At 34.1% G+C, this 13,295-nt stretch overlaps 1 protein-coding gene across 1 annotated transcript in view; it reads left to right on the forward strand.

The window, feature by feature from the left end:
• Positions 1-4,790, forward strand: part of LOC107567304 (kelch-like protein 4) — a gene marked incomplete at its 5' end in the record, with an annotated part of 13,888 nt that extends 9,098 nt beyond the window's left edge. The window contains 2 exons of the mRNA XM_016252966.1: positions 908-1,070; positions 4,574-4,790. Coding sequence (XP_016108452.1) covers positions 908-1,070; positions 4,574-4,790 — 380 coding nt within the window. The remainder of the gene's footprint in view (positions 1-907; positions 1,071-4,573) is intronic.
• Between the last annotated feature and the right edge of the window lie 8,505 nt (positions 4,791-13,295).

Here is a 13,295-nt window from a genome sequence, read left to right on the forward strand (position 1 = left end):
CGTGCTACTGCACCGTCTCTTCATTAGAAATTAGCCTACTGATTGCCACCATTGATGGACAAATGTTTTAAATAATATTACAAATATCTGTATGACATTATATTCTGCAGTTCTTCCCTGTTGTACCGAATATCTATACTTTTCAAATTATCATATCGAAGATAGAAATTCAAATATTGTGACAAAATTAATTTTGTAGGGTGCCACAAGTTTGTTAAAATTTCCAAAGGGTGCCGCGACTGAAAAAAGGTTGGGAAACACTGGTTTAGAGGGCATATCAAATTGGCCAAGGCACACTATTTCAGCAGATGTCATGGTGTTTTGAAATGGTACAAAAAAAATTTCAGGAAATAACAATAAAAATAACCGGATGGTCAAACATCTAAGCAAGTGTGTATAAATTAACAAAGGCAATCTGGGCTGCACATCAAAATGTGTATAAAAAATATGGCAGGTAATTTAAACTGCATTGTACAATAATCCTATAAAACTGACACTCAAAGGTTGCCTATAAAGTGCACTGCAATATCATAACCAAAATGTCGGTCAAGAGACGATTTATATATCAGGACCCCAAAAGCGACAGCCAGAGATTTATAACAGAAACACGAGAGACCCTTGCTGTATAGGGAGCAGCGAGATGCACCATGAATACCTAATGCTTACCACAGCGTCTTAGGGCTGCTGTCCTTAGGGTCGCACCAGGAGAATGTCTTTAGCTACTGATATCTGCTTAAAAAGGAAAAGCTTATCATGTTACCATTTAACATTTTGACATTTGCCAATTTCACTACATCACGGAGACGAAGATGGACACTTGCTATTGAATTGTGCGTTTGTCTGATGTATGGCGTGCACCGCCAATGGCTGAGGCCAGTCTTTCTTTTTGCTTTATTTGTTGGAAAAGGAATTGCTGTGCTAGAGGGGCCCATGTATGCAGTGGGAGGTCATGACGGATGGAGCTATTTGAACACAGTAGAAAGGTGGGACCCCCAGGCGAGGCAGTGGAATTATGTGGCCAGTATGTCCACACCACGCAGCACCGTCGGAGTCACTGCTCTCAATGGAAAGTAAGGAATTAATTTTGTCTTATTATATTTTGTAGCATTGTTGAGCTACGATAGAATTTTAAAACATTTACATGTATTTCGCTTTTATTCAAAACGACATACAAAAGAGGAACAGAGCAATTTGACGGTAAACTGCTGGAAATCGCTCTACAGCCTTAACTCATTTAGTATGCGTAGAACTACAGTATAAATATGCTAATTAGTCCCTGCCTCCACTCTATCATAATTGAGTGTAGAAAAAAATGCTGTTCCTTACAGTATAACTGAAAATCTAGACCTGTGGTGAAAATAAAGTTTTCAACATTGTTTACATGTCATTGTTTAAATCTTGTTTTTAATGATTAAATACAAACCATGTTCAAATTCATCAGTTAACACCCCTGCTGAGCATTTTCTCCTTAAAACTGCAGTGAACCAAATAGTCTCAATAATGCATTTTGAAACGTCCCATCAACTTGCAGGATAGGGCTTTTCATATCTCTATCATTTCATGTTTGGTAACATAGTCAAGCCAAACGCTAATGATATCACTTACAGTTATGAGCCTGACGTTATAGAGAGCGATATCTACATTACCATTCTGATACATCAGCTTGTAGACGACCCTGTCCTCCTCTTCTTCGGAATCAGTTTCTGGTTCAGACATATAGTGCTGAATTCAAAGGCGCCAAGGACTCGAGATGTTCTCCATTGATTTGAACCATTTAAAAAATTGATTGCGTGTTATAATACACACACACACATGGCTGCTGTGTAGTGTTAACTACTACAGTTAACTGAGTGAAAGTGGAGCAGGTCTGAGCTGTGATTGAGTGGAGGTGGGCACTAATTTGCATATTTCCTGTATACTAAATGAGAGAGTGTAGAGTTATATTAAAGCTATTGTAAGGCATGAAAAAATCATTTCAATATCATTTCAATCATCAAAAATTTGATTTAAGGGATACAATTAGTGATTGCAGGGGGACTTAAGATTGGGATACTATGCTATATTACTGCTGTTATATTGTAAATTGTGGAGATTTTTAATTTCTATACATTTTTAAGAAATTTTAAAAGTCTAAAAATACTTTTCTATCAGTAGCAGTATGTGCAGTGTGCTGTGGCTGATCGCTTTCCTCCTTGGATTCTCCTCATGATGAGGTCTGAATTAGGTACTGGATCCAATATACAGCGTAACCCTGTACAGCCAGACGGGAGTTAATAGGCTCTGAGACCAAAGACCCTCTGGTGTCTTTTACATTAAAGTCGCTTGAGTGGCAGGCGAGCTGCTGTTAGCTCTGTCCAAGAAAACGGAGGCTGGGTTTGAATCTAGCTGAACATTGACTGATGACTCATGGGGCTTTTCTGTAACCAGGTCAAAAACAAACCCTTCAAGCTACCTCTAGAGTCCAGTGTCCTACTTCTCCAAGTGATTAATTGATCGGTCTTTTCACCAGGACATATCATAGGTATCTTTTTGAAGTTCTGTAGGACAGGGTCTCTCAGCCTCTTCTGACCCAGAGACCCTCTGAGGACCCCATAATATAAAAATGCTTGAAATTCTTTCAAATTCTATTGATTAACATTATTGTGTTATGCTAAACCTAGTTTCTCAATGAACTACATTTTTATCCTTGGCCATGTCCAAGTGTCTTCACATCAGTGTATTGTCCAACAGAGAGATTTATTTTCGTTTATGTCTGGGCGATAAATCGATAACCATAATTATAGCGATATTTTCATTGATAAAATGATAAATGTTCGATATAGAAAAGCTCAGAAAGCTGTAGAATTAACTGTAGTAACAATAACTACACCATGGTATTGTGGCAGAAATGTGGGATATTCATATTGAATTTTATATTATTATTAATGTAGACATTAAAGGAGTTATGGAACATAATTAGTATTTTTACGATTAAACTATAGCGTTTGTGCATTTAAATACTAAATGCATTTAGACTACTGTTTTACATACAAATACTATAGAAACCATATATTGTAGTTACATTTTTACCATGGTATTGAGGTTCTGCATGTGTGGTTTTAACTGGTTATCATGATCTAAATGTAGGCTACTATTGAAAACCAATGGTTAATTGAAAAAAAAAAAAAAGTCGGAATATTTAAATTTCAACATAAAAAAATGAGGTTGTTACAATTTTTTACATATGTTACTGTTTTCGATAATGAACATAAATTTACATGTGCATCTTAACTCAAGCTACTACTACTGTCAACTCAAAGCTACTGTCAAATGTGCATTTCTAAGAGACAAAAATGTGACATTAATATTGCAGCCTGCACTGAATGATAAAGTTTGAACGATATAACTTTATCGTGATAATTATCAAATTTGTCTGAAATGAAAAAGTTTATCATGCTATTTTTTTTTGCCCATATCACCCAGGCCTATTTTCGTTTAATGGTGTTTTCATGCCTTATAAAAATCAATCAGATAATAGAAGTTATTTCTTTTGACCACAATCTTTAGAAACACATTTTGAATATTTTAAAGATATTTTATATATATATATATATTTCTGCAGTATTTCTTGGACCTCCAGGAGTCCGCAAACCCAGAGTTTTTCCACAAATAATTAATTTTAGCTATATAATTTTCTTTTCAGGTAATGAGTAGTTTTAAACTCAAATAATACAAAAATAATCAATAAAAATGAACTGTCTAAATGAAATTTCTAAATATGTATTCTGTTAAACGCATGTTACTGTTTTTTGTGCTTTTTTTAGTATATATTTTATAAATGGAAGTCGTTACTACCATATTGTGAAATATATTTGAGTGAAACAGAAAAACGATCAAGAAAGAAAAGTAGAACAGATATTTTATTTATAAATTGTTGACTGGCTTATGAAATGTGAGCGGTGCATACAGGATCTCAATGCAATTTGTTTAACTGCAGCGTGGCTTTGCATATGTCATAGACGTCAAGTAAACATATCAGAAGAGCAAGTTACAACATTTTGCTTAAAGATCCCAAAGTAAATGCCCAGATAAAATGTTCAGAATAAGACCAATACCACAAATTAAGAAAATAAATAAGGTGCATTTTTATTTCATGCCACTTTATAAATAATACCTCTTAAAAAATAAACTTCATTTCTGACACTTGTGCTTGTGGTGATGCAGGAGGGGAATAATGCTCTATAATTGAATGTAAACTCGTTCAGGGCTGGCCAAAGCTAGTTTTCTCAGCAGCCAACCTGCCAAAATATTTCTGCCTAAATAATAATGTACTTGTGTATACACAAGTAAGGTCCTGCATGCTTTGTTCATCTCCAAAACTATTGTTTTACTATACACTTCCATAACATATTTTAAATTACCAAAAAAAAAGTACTAAAACCTTTTGCTCCTTTAGCTAAAATCATGCTTTAAAAAATATTTTAAGATTGCTCCAACAAAGTACATCCTTTGACCATCCTGTTTTACTCTGATATACATCACAGTATGGAAGTTAAATAAGTTGCGAAAAGGTGAAACCTTTATGTATTTTCAGGTTGTTCGCTGTTGGCGGTCGTGATGGAAGCTCGTGTCTGCGATCGATGGAATGTTTTGATCCTCACACCAATAAATGGAGTATGTGTGCACCCATGTCAAAGAGGAGGGGAGGAGTGGGCGTGGCCACATATAACAGTTTCTTGTATGCAGTCGGAGGACATGATGCACCAGCTTCAAACCATTGCTCACGTCTCTCTGACTGTGTGGAGAGGTAAGCTGCCACGGCACAGCATCTGGGAAGAAAGAAATAATAACCTAATCATAACAACAAGCAGGCTGTGAGTCTTTGCACATAGTTATGGGTGCCAAGTACTCTCATTGCTTACTTGCAAATCTGGACACACTTTACTCCAATGTGAAACTGTTAGCCTCAGTAATTCAGTAATCTGGTGTTAGATGCCCCCTGCTGCTGATGATCTGAAATACAGCCTAAAGGTTGTAATAATTCAAATATAAAACTCACCAAGGCTGCATTTAATTGATCAAAAATACAGTAATATTTCATATTACAATTTGAAATAAATGTTCAATTTAAATATATATATTTTTTAAAAATGTAATTTATTCCTGTGATGTAAAGCTGAATTTTCAGCATCATTACTCCAGTCTTAAGACAACAATGTTCAAACACCTCATGGATTTTCCAGTTGTTTGTGATTAACTGGATAAGAATTCATTATTTTTTCGATATTTCTATGCACAATTTCTACCTAATTAAATATTTTAGAGCTTGCCATGACTTCAATATATTCATTATAGAAATGCCCATGGAGTTTTGATTCATTTACCATTCCATTCTAGAAATCAGACTTTTAAAATTTGGCTTCCTCATATATCCAGATTTTTAAAGAAATTATAAAGATTGATAAAACTGTTCATGGGGTGAATTAAAATAAGAAACTGGGTTTCATTGTTCAAACACCTCATGGATTTTCCAGTTGTTTGTGATTAACTGGATAAGAATTCATTATTTTTTAGATATTTCTATGCACAATTTCTACCTAATTAAATACTTTAGAGCTTGCCATGACTTCAATATATTCATTATAGAAATGCCCATGGAGTTTTGATTCATTTACCATTCCATTCTAGAAATCAGACTTTTAAAATTTGGCTTCCTCATACATCCAGATTTTTTAAGAAATTATAAAGATTGATAAAACTGTTCATGGGGTGAATTAAAATAAGAAACTGGGTTTGGTCTTATTTAAAATTGTTTTAAGAAATAATTTGTACAAATTTTAAGTGGCTCAAAAATAAGTTGGTGAGAATGTATTTACACTGCAATTAAAATTGCATAAATAACACAATGAGATTAATGGTTAAATATAACATTTTGAAAACAGAAATATGAAATGATTAGGAATTATCTTTTTAAATATGAAACTAAAACCACTAGTAGCTGGTTTGAAAAGGACCGATTCAATAAGAAAATTAAGCAAGTGACTAATGACTTTATGAATGGGTAATTGAATCATGCGCTCAACTGATTTTTTCTAAACTAAATTTCGTTCAGGAATGCTAACGGTAGTCCCCCAGCGTCCCCTCAATTCAGACACTGATTTGAAGTAATCTTGATGCCCCTAGTGGGCCCCGTTTTAAAACAACTGCTTTAAAGATATATTTGTAATCAATCAAGCAATAAAATAAAAATAAAGAAATGAGGTTACTGTTACAATACAGCTAAATGGGACCAGTTTTTTGGAAGATTTTAAAGTGTGAAGCTTATAATTTTATAAAAAACACTTACAATGCAGCTCAAATAATACACACGTGTCAATCATTATTTTTTCGATATTTCTATGCACAATTTCTACCTAATTAAATATTTTAGAGCTTGCCATGACTTCAATATATTCATTATAGAAATGCCCATGGAGTTTTGATTCATTTACCATTCCATTCTAGAAATCAGACTTTTAAAATTTGGCTTCCTCATATATCCAGATTTTTTAAGAAATTATAAAGATTGATAAAACTGTTCATGGGGTGAATTAAAATAAGAAACTGGGTTTGGTCTTATTTAAAATTGTTTTAAGAAATAATTTGTACAAATTTTAAGTGGCTCAAAAATAAGTTGGTGAGAATGTATTTACACTGCAATTAAAATTGCATAAATAACACAATGAGATTAATGGTTAAATATAACATTTTGAAAACAGAAATATGAAATGATTAGGAATTATCTTTTTAAATATGAAACTAAAACCACTAGTAGCTGGTTTGAAAAGGACCGATTCTTGATGCCCCTAGTGGGCCCCGTTTTAAAACAACTGCTTTAAAGATATATTTGTAATCAATCAATCAATAAAAAAAATAAAGAAATGAGGTTACTGTTACAATACAGCTAAATGGGACCAGTTTTTTGGAAGATTTTAAAGTGTGAAGCTTATAATTTTATAAAAAACACTTACAATGCAGCTCAAATAATACACACGTGTCAATAGAAGTAGTAAAGTTGCTCTGATAATTTTTTTGTGCAATTTAAGGTTTTTGATGTTACATTGTCATAGCAACAAATGAAATTAGGAATTATCTTTTTAAATATGAAACTAAAACCACTAGTAGCTGGTTTGAAAAGGACCGATTCAATAAGAAAATTAAGCAAGTGACTAATGACTTTATGAATGGGTAATTGAATCATGCGCTCAACTGATTTTTTCTAAACTAAATTTCGTTCAGGAATGCTAACGGTAGTCCCCCAGCGTCCCCTCAATTCAGACACTGATTTGAAGTAATCTTGATGCCCCTAGTGGGCCCCGTTTTAAAACAACTGCTTTAAAGATATATTTGTAATCAATCAAGCAATAAAATAAAAATAAAGAAATGAGGTTACTGTTACAATACAGCTAAATGGGACCAGTTTTTTGGAAGATTTTAAAGTGTGAAGCTTATAATTTTATAAAAAACACTTACAATGCAGCTCAAATAATACACACGTGTCAATAGAAGTAGTAAAGTGCAATTTAAGGTTTTTGATGTTACATTGTCATAGCAACAAATGAATTGCCACCATGACTTATCGCGAGAGGCAAAAGGTTAGGTTTTAGTCGCATACCATTGGTTAATGGAAACGCCGTCATTTCGCAATACTTTTTTTATCGACATTTATAAAATATTGCCAAAGTTTTGCGCAAATCTGTAATGGAAGCACCTGGGGCCCATTCACTTGCATTGTACTGCAAGTTCACTTAACCTTACTGCAACCCAGATATTTTGACAATTCAAAATTACTATTCAAGCTAATCACCATTATGCCACAAGTGCTTTCAGGTTAAACTGAAATACTACAAAAATGTTATAGCTATCCACATTTTTGACCAACCATGTTGTCTGCAAAGAAGGAAAAAAATGTTGTAGAACATTAAATATGTCAAAACAGTCGACTTTGGGAATGTTCCTTGAATGCTTGGATGATGTACGTCTGTGAACGGGAAGTGCAAGCATTTCCTGCCATTCATCTGTTTTCCACTGTGTCACAATGGCATTGAACACCATGAGGTTAACCGCTCTTTCCTTAGCCAGCCTGAGTTACAAACACTCTGTTCAAGTCTAGTTTGCCTCCTGTCTCAGCTTCCCATGGCTCCGTCTTGCTCTCTCTCTCTCGTAAGATTACCTGCAATGGGCTGTTAGACTGAGTGTGACTGAGAGAGCTGCGGAGGAGGGAATTTGCTGCAGTTGGACAATGGTCATTAACCTCTGTCTCTTGTTATTCTAGGAGGTCCCTCTAAACATTGGGAGGGCGGGGGCATGTGTGGTGGTCGTGAAACTGCCTTGAAGGCTCAGAGTCTGAACTGTGACCTCAAGAAGTGGCCTGCGATGTCAACACTTGGAATGCTCTTTTCACGTAGTACACAAAGCTCATCAAAGCTATCGTCAACACTGGATTCATCTCAACAGATTTAGACAGCCGTGTGCAGTTCATTCTGTTTTCGCTCTGATATTCAGCACTATTACAGACTGGAATAAAAGGGGAAAAAAAATATGCTTATAAGATTTTGCTTAATTATATGAGACATTTTATATGAAAAGAATACTTCTGAAAATGTATCCAAACTGAATTTGACTTACAATTTATCATTTTAATATTTACATCTTGTTAACCTCATCACATTTTTGACATTTTATCTTTTAACTATATGAAAATCAAATGTAATTTTAAAGACAGCAGCATACTTGTTTACTTGTGCAATTTTGTGGAAAATGGATTTTGATCTTAGATAAATGATTTTAAAAGACTACTGTGAATACTTCCAGCTGTACGCTTGCAACAGAACACTCTGGTTTATCTAAAACGTTTGTGCACACACACTCATGCAGTTCTCATCTGAATAAATTTTTTTTGGTCTGAGACTAGGTTCAGCACGAAATTACTTTAAGAAACTGTCTCTGAAGTAGAAAAAAAAACACCAAAGTAATTAGCACGTATCGGTAAGTCATTATTAAAATGGTAATAAGGTTTACAGTAGAAAATATACTATTATATCATATTGATATTTCACCTTTATGTAAAGGTTTTGTAATTTGTATTGTACATAGTCCCTGGTCCTGTGTAATTTATTCTCATACTGTACTGGCATGCTACTTCTATGTTTGAATGCCATTATTAAATATTTTAAAGACCCTGTGAAATCACCTGATGAATTAAGTTTTGTGTTGAGCGATTATATGAACCAGAAGTTGCGGTGGGATATATCAAAGGGCTCATCCCCTTTTTTTTATATCAATAGGCTTTAGTTTTGTCTCAGCCATGAAAATTGAAATCTTAAGTCTATAATAGAGCTCCATGATTTTTTTTGTTCATGATTCTCCAGTGATTCTGAATAGACCGCTACAACAAAATAACATAGCTAATTTGCTATTAGCGTTGACAATGTTGATTACTGCAGTCTATTAAAAAAAAAAAAAATTTGAATTGATCTTTTTTCCAGTTTGAATGACTGATTCAATTACTTATTCAAAATAGTCACTTGTTCCATTATTAAATGAATTAGTGTTTTTGAACCAATCTCTTGAATGAATGATTCAAGGATGAATACATTTTTTTTACAGTCACATGTCGCCACCTACTGGTGCATTGAGGTAATAATACAATAATACAATCTTTATTTAAAGTGCCAAGTTACTTTTTCAAAAGATGATGAACTCTGTTTTGAATGCTAGACATCAGTGTTATAGCCCAAACATAAACTTTCATCCCAGTTCTTCTGTGATAATTAGAATGTTTGTAACGGGAAAAAATGATACTATGTGGTTGAAAAGACTGTGAAGTTGTTTCATACATTTACATAACTGCTCTCTCTGGGTGTTAGAAACGAGATCACAATATTTTAATGATTAATCGTGCAACTCTAGTATATATCTGCTAAAAGATTTTTTTTGTTGTTGTCTGTGTTTACAAGTACGCTAGCATATAGATGAGTGGGGTCTTTAACCATGATGTCAAAGTCAGTCATTAAATCTGTTGTCTGAATTCTTGTGTTGTGATGTACTGATATTCACTTGTTTTTGACTGCCATAAACATGCTTTATTACCTGTTTGACTTAACTGGAATGTAACATGCTGATCAAGAATAAATTTACTAGTGTGACACATTTGTAATACAGAAATGCTTTCATTGATTTTTGTCTTTTTTTTTATATCGCATGCTGAAGAAACTTAGAAATAAAAAGCTATTCTTTTTTTCTGAGTATTTCTGTGGCATATAGTGTCTGAACGGGCACCGCGTGTCCTGCATATGCCGTTTCAAGCCCTTTATTGCATTTTTTTAAATACTCCAGTGGCCTCCAGTAGCTAATAACTAATTCCATTTGAAAATAAAAATACAACCATTAACTCGAGTCACTTAGTATCACTAGTCATCGGCAATAAAATCAACATGTTACCAACGTGCACTCTTAAAAATAAAGGTGCTTCAAAAGGTTCTTCAAGCGATGCCATAGAAGAACCATTTTTGGTTCCACAAAGAACCATTCAGTCAAAGGTTCTTTAAAGAACCATCTCTTTCTTACTTTTTTGTAATCTGAAGAACCTTTTTTCACCACAAAGAACCTTCTGTGAAACAGAAAGGTTCTTCAGATGTTAAAGGTTCTTTATGGAACCATTTAGACAAAAAGGTTCTTCTATGGCATCGTGAAGCACCTTTATTTTTAAGAGTGTGGCTATTATTGCATTTTTTTAAATACTCCAGTGGCCTCCAGTAGCTAATAACTAATTCCATTTGAAAATAAAAATACAACCATTAACTCGAGTCACTTAGTATCACTAGTCATCGGCAATAAAATCAACATGTTACCAACGTGCACTCTTAAAAATAAAGGTGCTTCAAAAGGTTCTTCAAGCGATGCCATAGAAGAACCATTTTTGGTTCCACAAAGAACCATTCAGTCAAAGGTTCTTTAAAGAACCATCTCTTTCTTACTTTTTTGTAATCTGAAGAACCTTTTTTCACCACAAAGAACCTTCTGTGAAACAGAAAGGTTCTTCAGATGTTAAAGGTTCTTTATGGAACCATTTAGACAAAAAGGTTCTTCTATGGCATCGTGAAGCACCTTTATTTTTAAGAGTGTGGCTAGTTTGTTTATGCTAAACATTATGGATTAGAAGTCAAAATCTAACAATAACAGCAAGATTACTACAGCGGTCAATAAATCCAGCACATGGGTAGAATCATTATTCTACATGAAGGACATAACTGAATCAATATGAAATGAAAAGAGGCAATAGCACTTCAATCAAACAGACCCAGAGACCTAGGAGGTTCAAGTCTAGAAAAAAGACCCTGAATTGTTGCAGTGTAACCTTTAAAAAATTAATGTGTTATTTGTTGATAGTCTGAAATGTCACAAGATGAAAGTGATGCGAAAGGACAGAGCGATGTCCAAAGCCAGAATGTATCTGATAAAATGGATATATTGCAATTATAGTCTTTGTTCTCCAACAGAGCAAGAGCAAAACAAAGACTGAACATTTCAAAGGGAATAAAAATTGATTATTAATGCAACGCAATTGCCGCAGCACATCAGAAGACGGGTGGAGAGGGAGTGCAAAAGGGCAAAAAGACTGCAGGTGTTGTTTCAGTCCATCCAGATGTTGGAAATGGCAATATCTGAAAAGCCTTCTGAAATGACCTGACCTCCGGTCCATGGCCTCATGGAAAGCTGTGTCTGCTTCATCCATGCTGGAACTGAGAAATCAATGCCAAGACCTCTGAATGAAGGAAATATATATCCACTCGCAGCATTTCAGGTTTCACCTGTTTTATTAGCATTAAAGAATTTATAATTAGAATAGTTAGCTTTAGCTTTAGCTTTCTGAAATCACAAAACTTCTTAATGATCTGTCACAAAATGTTCAGCACGCATTCTTTTCATCTTGCAATAAAACTGCAAGTGTGATTTTGTTGGACATTACATAAAAGTAATCTAAGCTCCTGTCGATATCACCCGGACCATCAAATTACTTTGCATACTGATTGCAGAGCTCAAATAAGAATTCAATATAAACACGACAGCCTGGACTCCATCCAGTAAAAGTTGCAGCAGACCTTGCAATGACTTACAGTGAGACAAGACTAAACCCGGCTCTGAAGAACATGGCTTTACATTTTGATGTGTATGCATAATTTGTGTGTTTACAGCAGATGGTGCTGTTGCACTTTTAGTCCCATTACTTTAAGTAAAAAAAAAATAAAAAATCAAAAGGCCAGTTCTCTATCCCTGCTATGAACAATAAATGTCAACTTGCATCAACTAGGTCAAGGGCAAGTAATTGAGATAATAAGGCTGCATAATTATTAGGCCAGGCTGATGAAATAAAAAGAAAATATACATGTAAAAAAAAATAAAAAGACAAATCTATGACAAATCACGCTACATCTTAGTTAATTTTTTGGTATCCACAATCCACAAATTTTTTTTGGACAGCCACTAAGATGCTTTGAATTCCAACTGTTCACCCAAAAAAGAAAATTCTGTCATTATTTACTCATCGTGTTGTTCAAAACCAGTCCGCTGCTTCTTTTCTTCAAGAAACACCAAAAATTTGGAATAATCATTATGCAGCTTTTGATATACAAATACAGTTTAGTGTCTAGTTCAGTCAAACCCCAGAAACGATGACAAAAAAATAAAATAAGAAAAATGTCTAAACTGATAACTTTTTCTCACCCAAACTTTTTTTTTTTTGCACACACTTTTTTTTTTTTTACCTTTTAGTGACTGGTATGGAACTTGAGGGAAAGATACAAATAGTTCTGCTGAGGAGATGAATAATCTAGGACTATGCATTGGACCATAAAAAGACAAATCTATGACAAATCACGCTACATCTTAGTTAATTTTTTGGTATCCACAATCCACAATTTTTTTTTGGACAGCCACTAAGATGCTTTGAATTCCAACTGTTCACCCAAAAAAGAAAATTCTGTCATTATTTACTCATCATGTTGTTCAAAACCAGTCCGATGCTTCTTTTCTTCAAGAAACACCAAAAATTTGGAATAATCATTATGCAGCTTTTGATATACAAATACAGTTTAGTGTCTAGTTCAGTCAAACCCCAGAAACGATGACAAAAAAATAAAATAAGAAAAATGTCTAAACTGATAACTTTTTCTCACACATTTTTTGCACACACTTTTTTTTTTTACCTTTTAGTGACTGGTATGGAACTTGAGGGAAAGATACAAATAGTTCTGCTGAGGAGATGAATAATCTAG

This window comes from Sinocyclocheilus grahami, unplaced genomic scaffold, assembly GCF_001515645.1.
Source record: "Sinocyclocheilus grahami isolate Dianchi unplaced genomic scaffold, SAMN03320097.WGS_v1.1 scaffold1145.1, whole genome shotgun sequence".
NCBI lineage: Eukaryota > Metazoa > Chordata > Actinopteri > Cypriniformes > Cyprinidae > Sinocyclocheilus > Sinocyclocheilus grahami.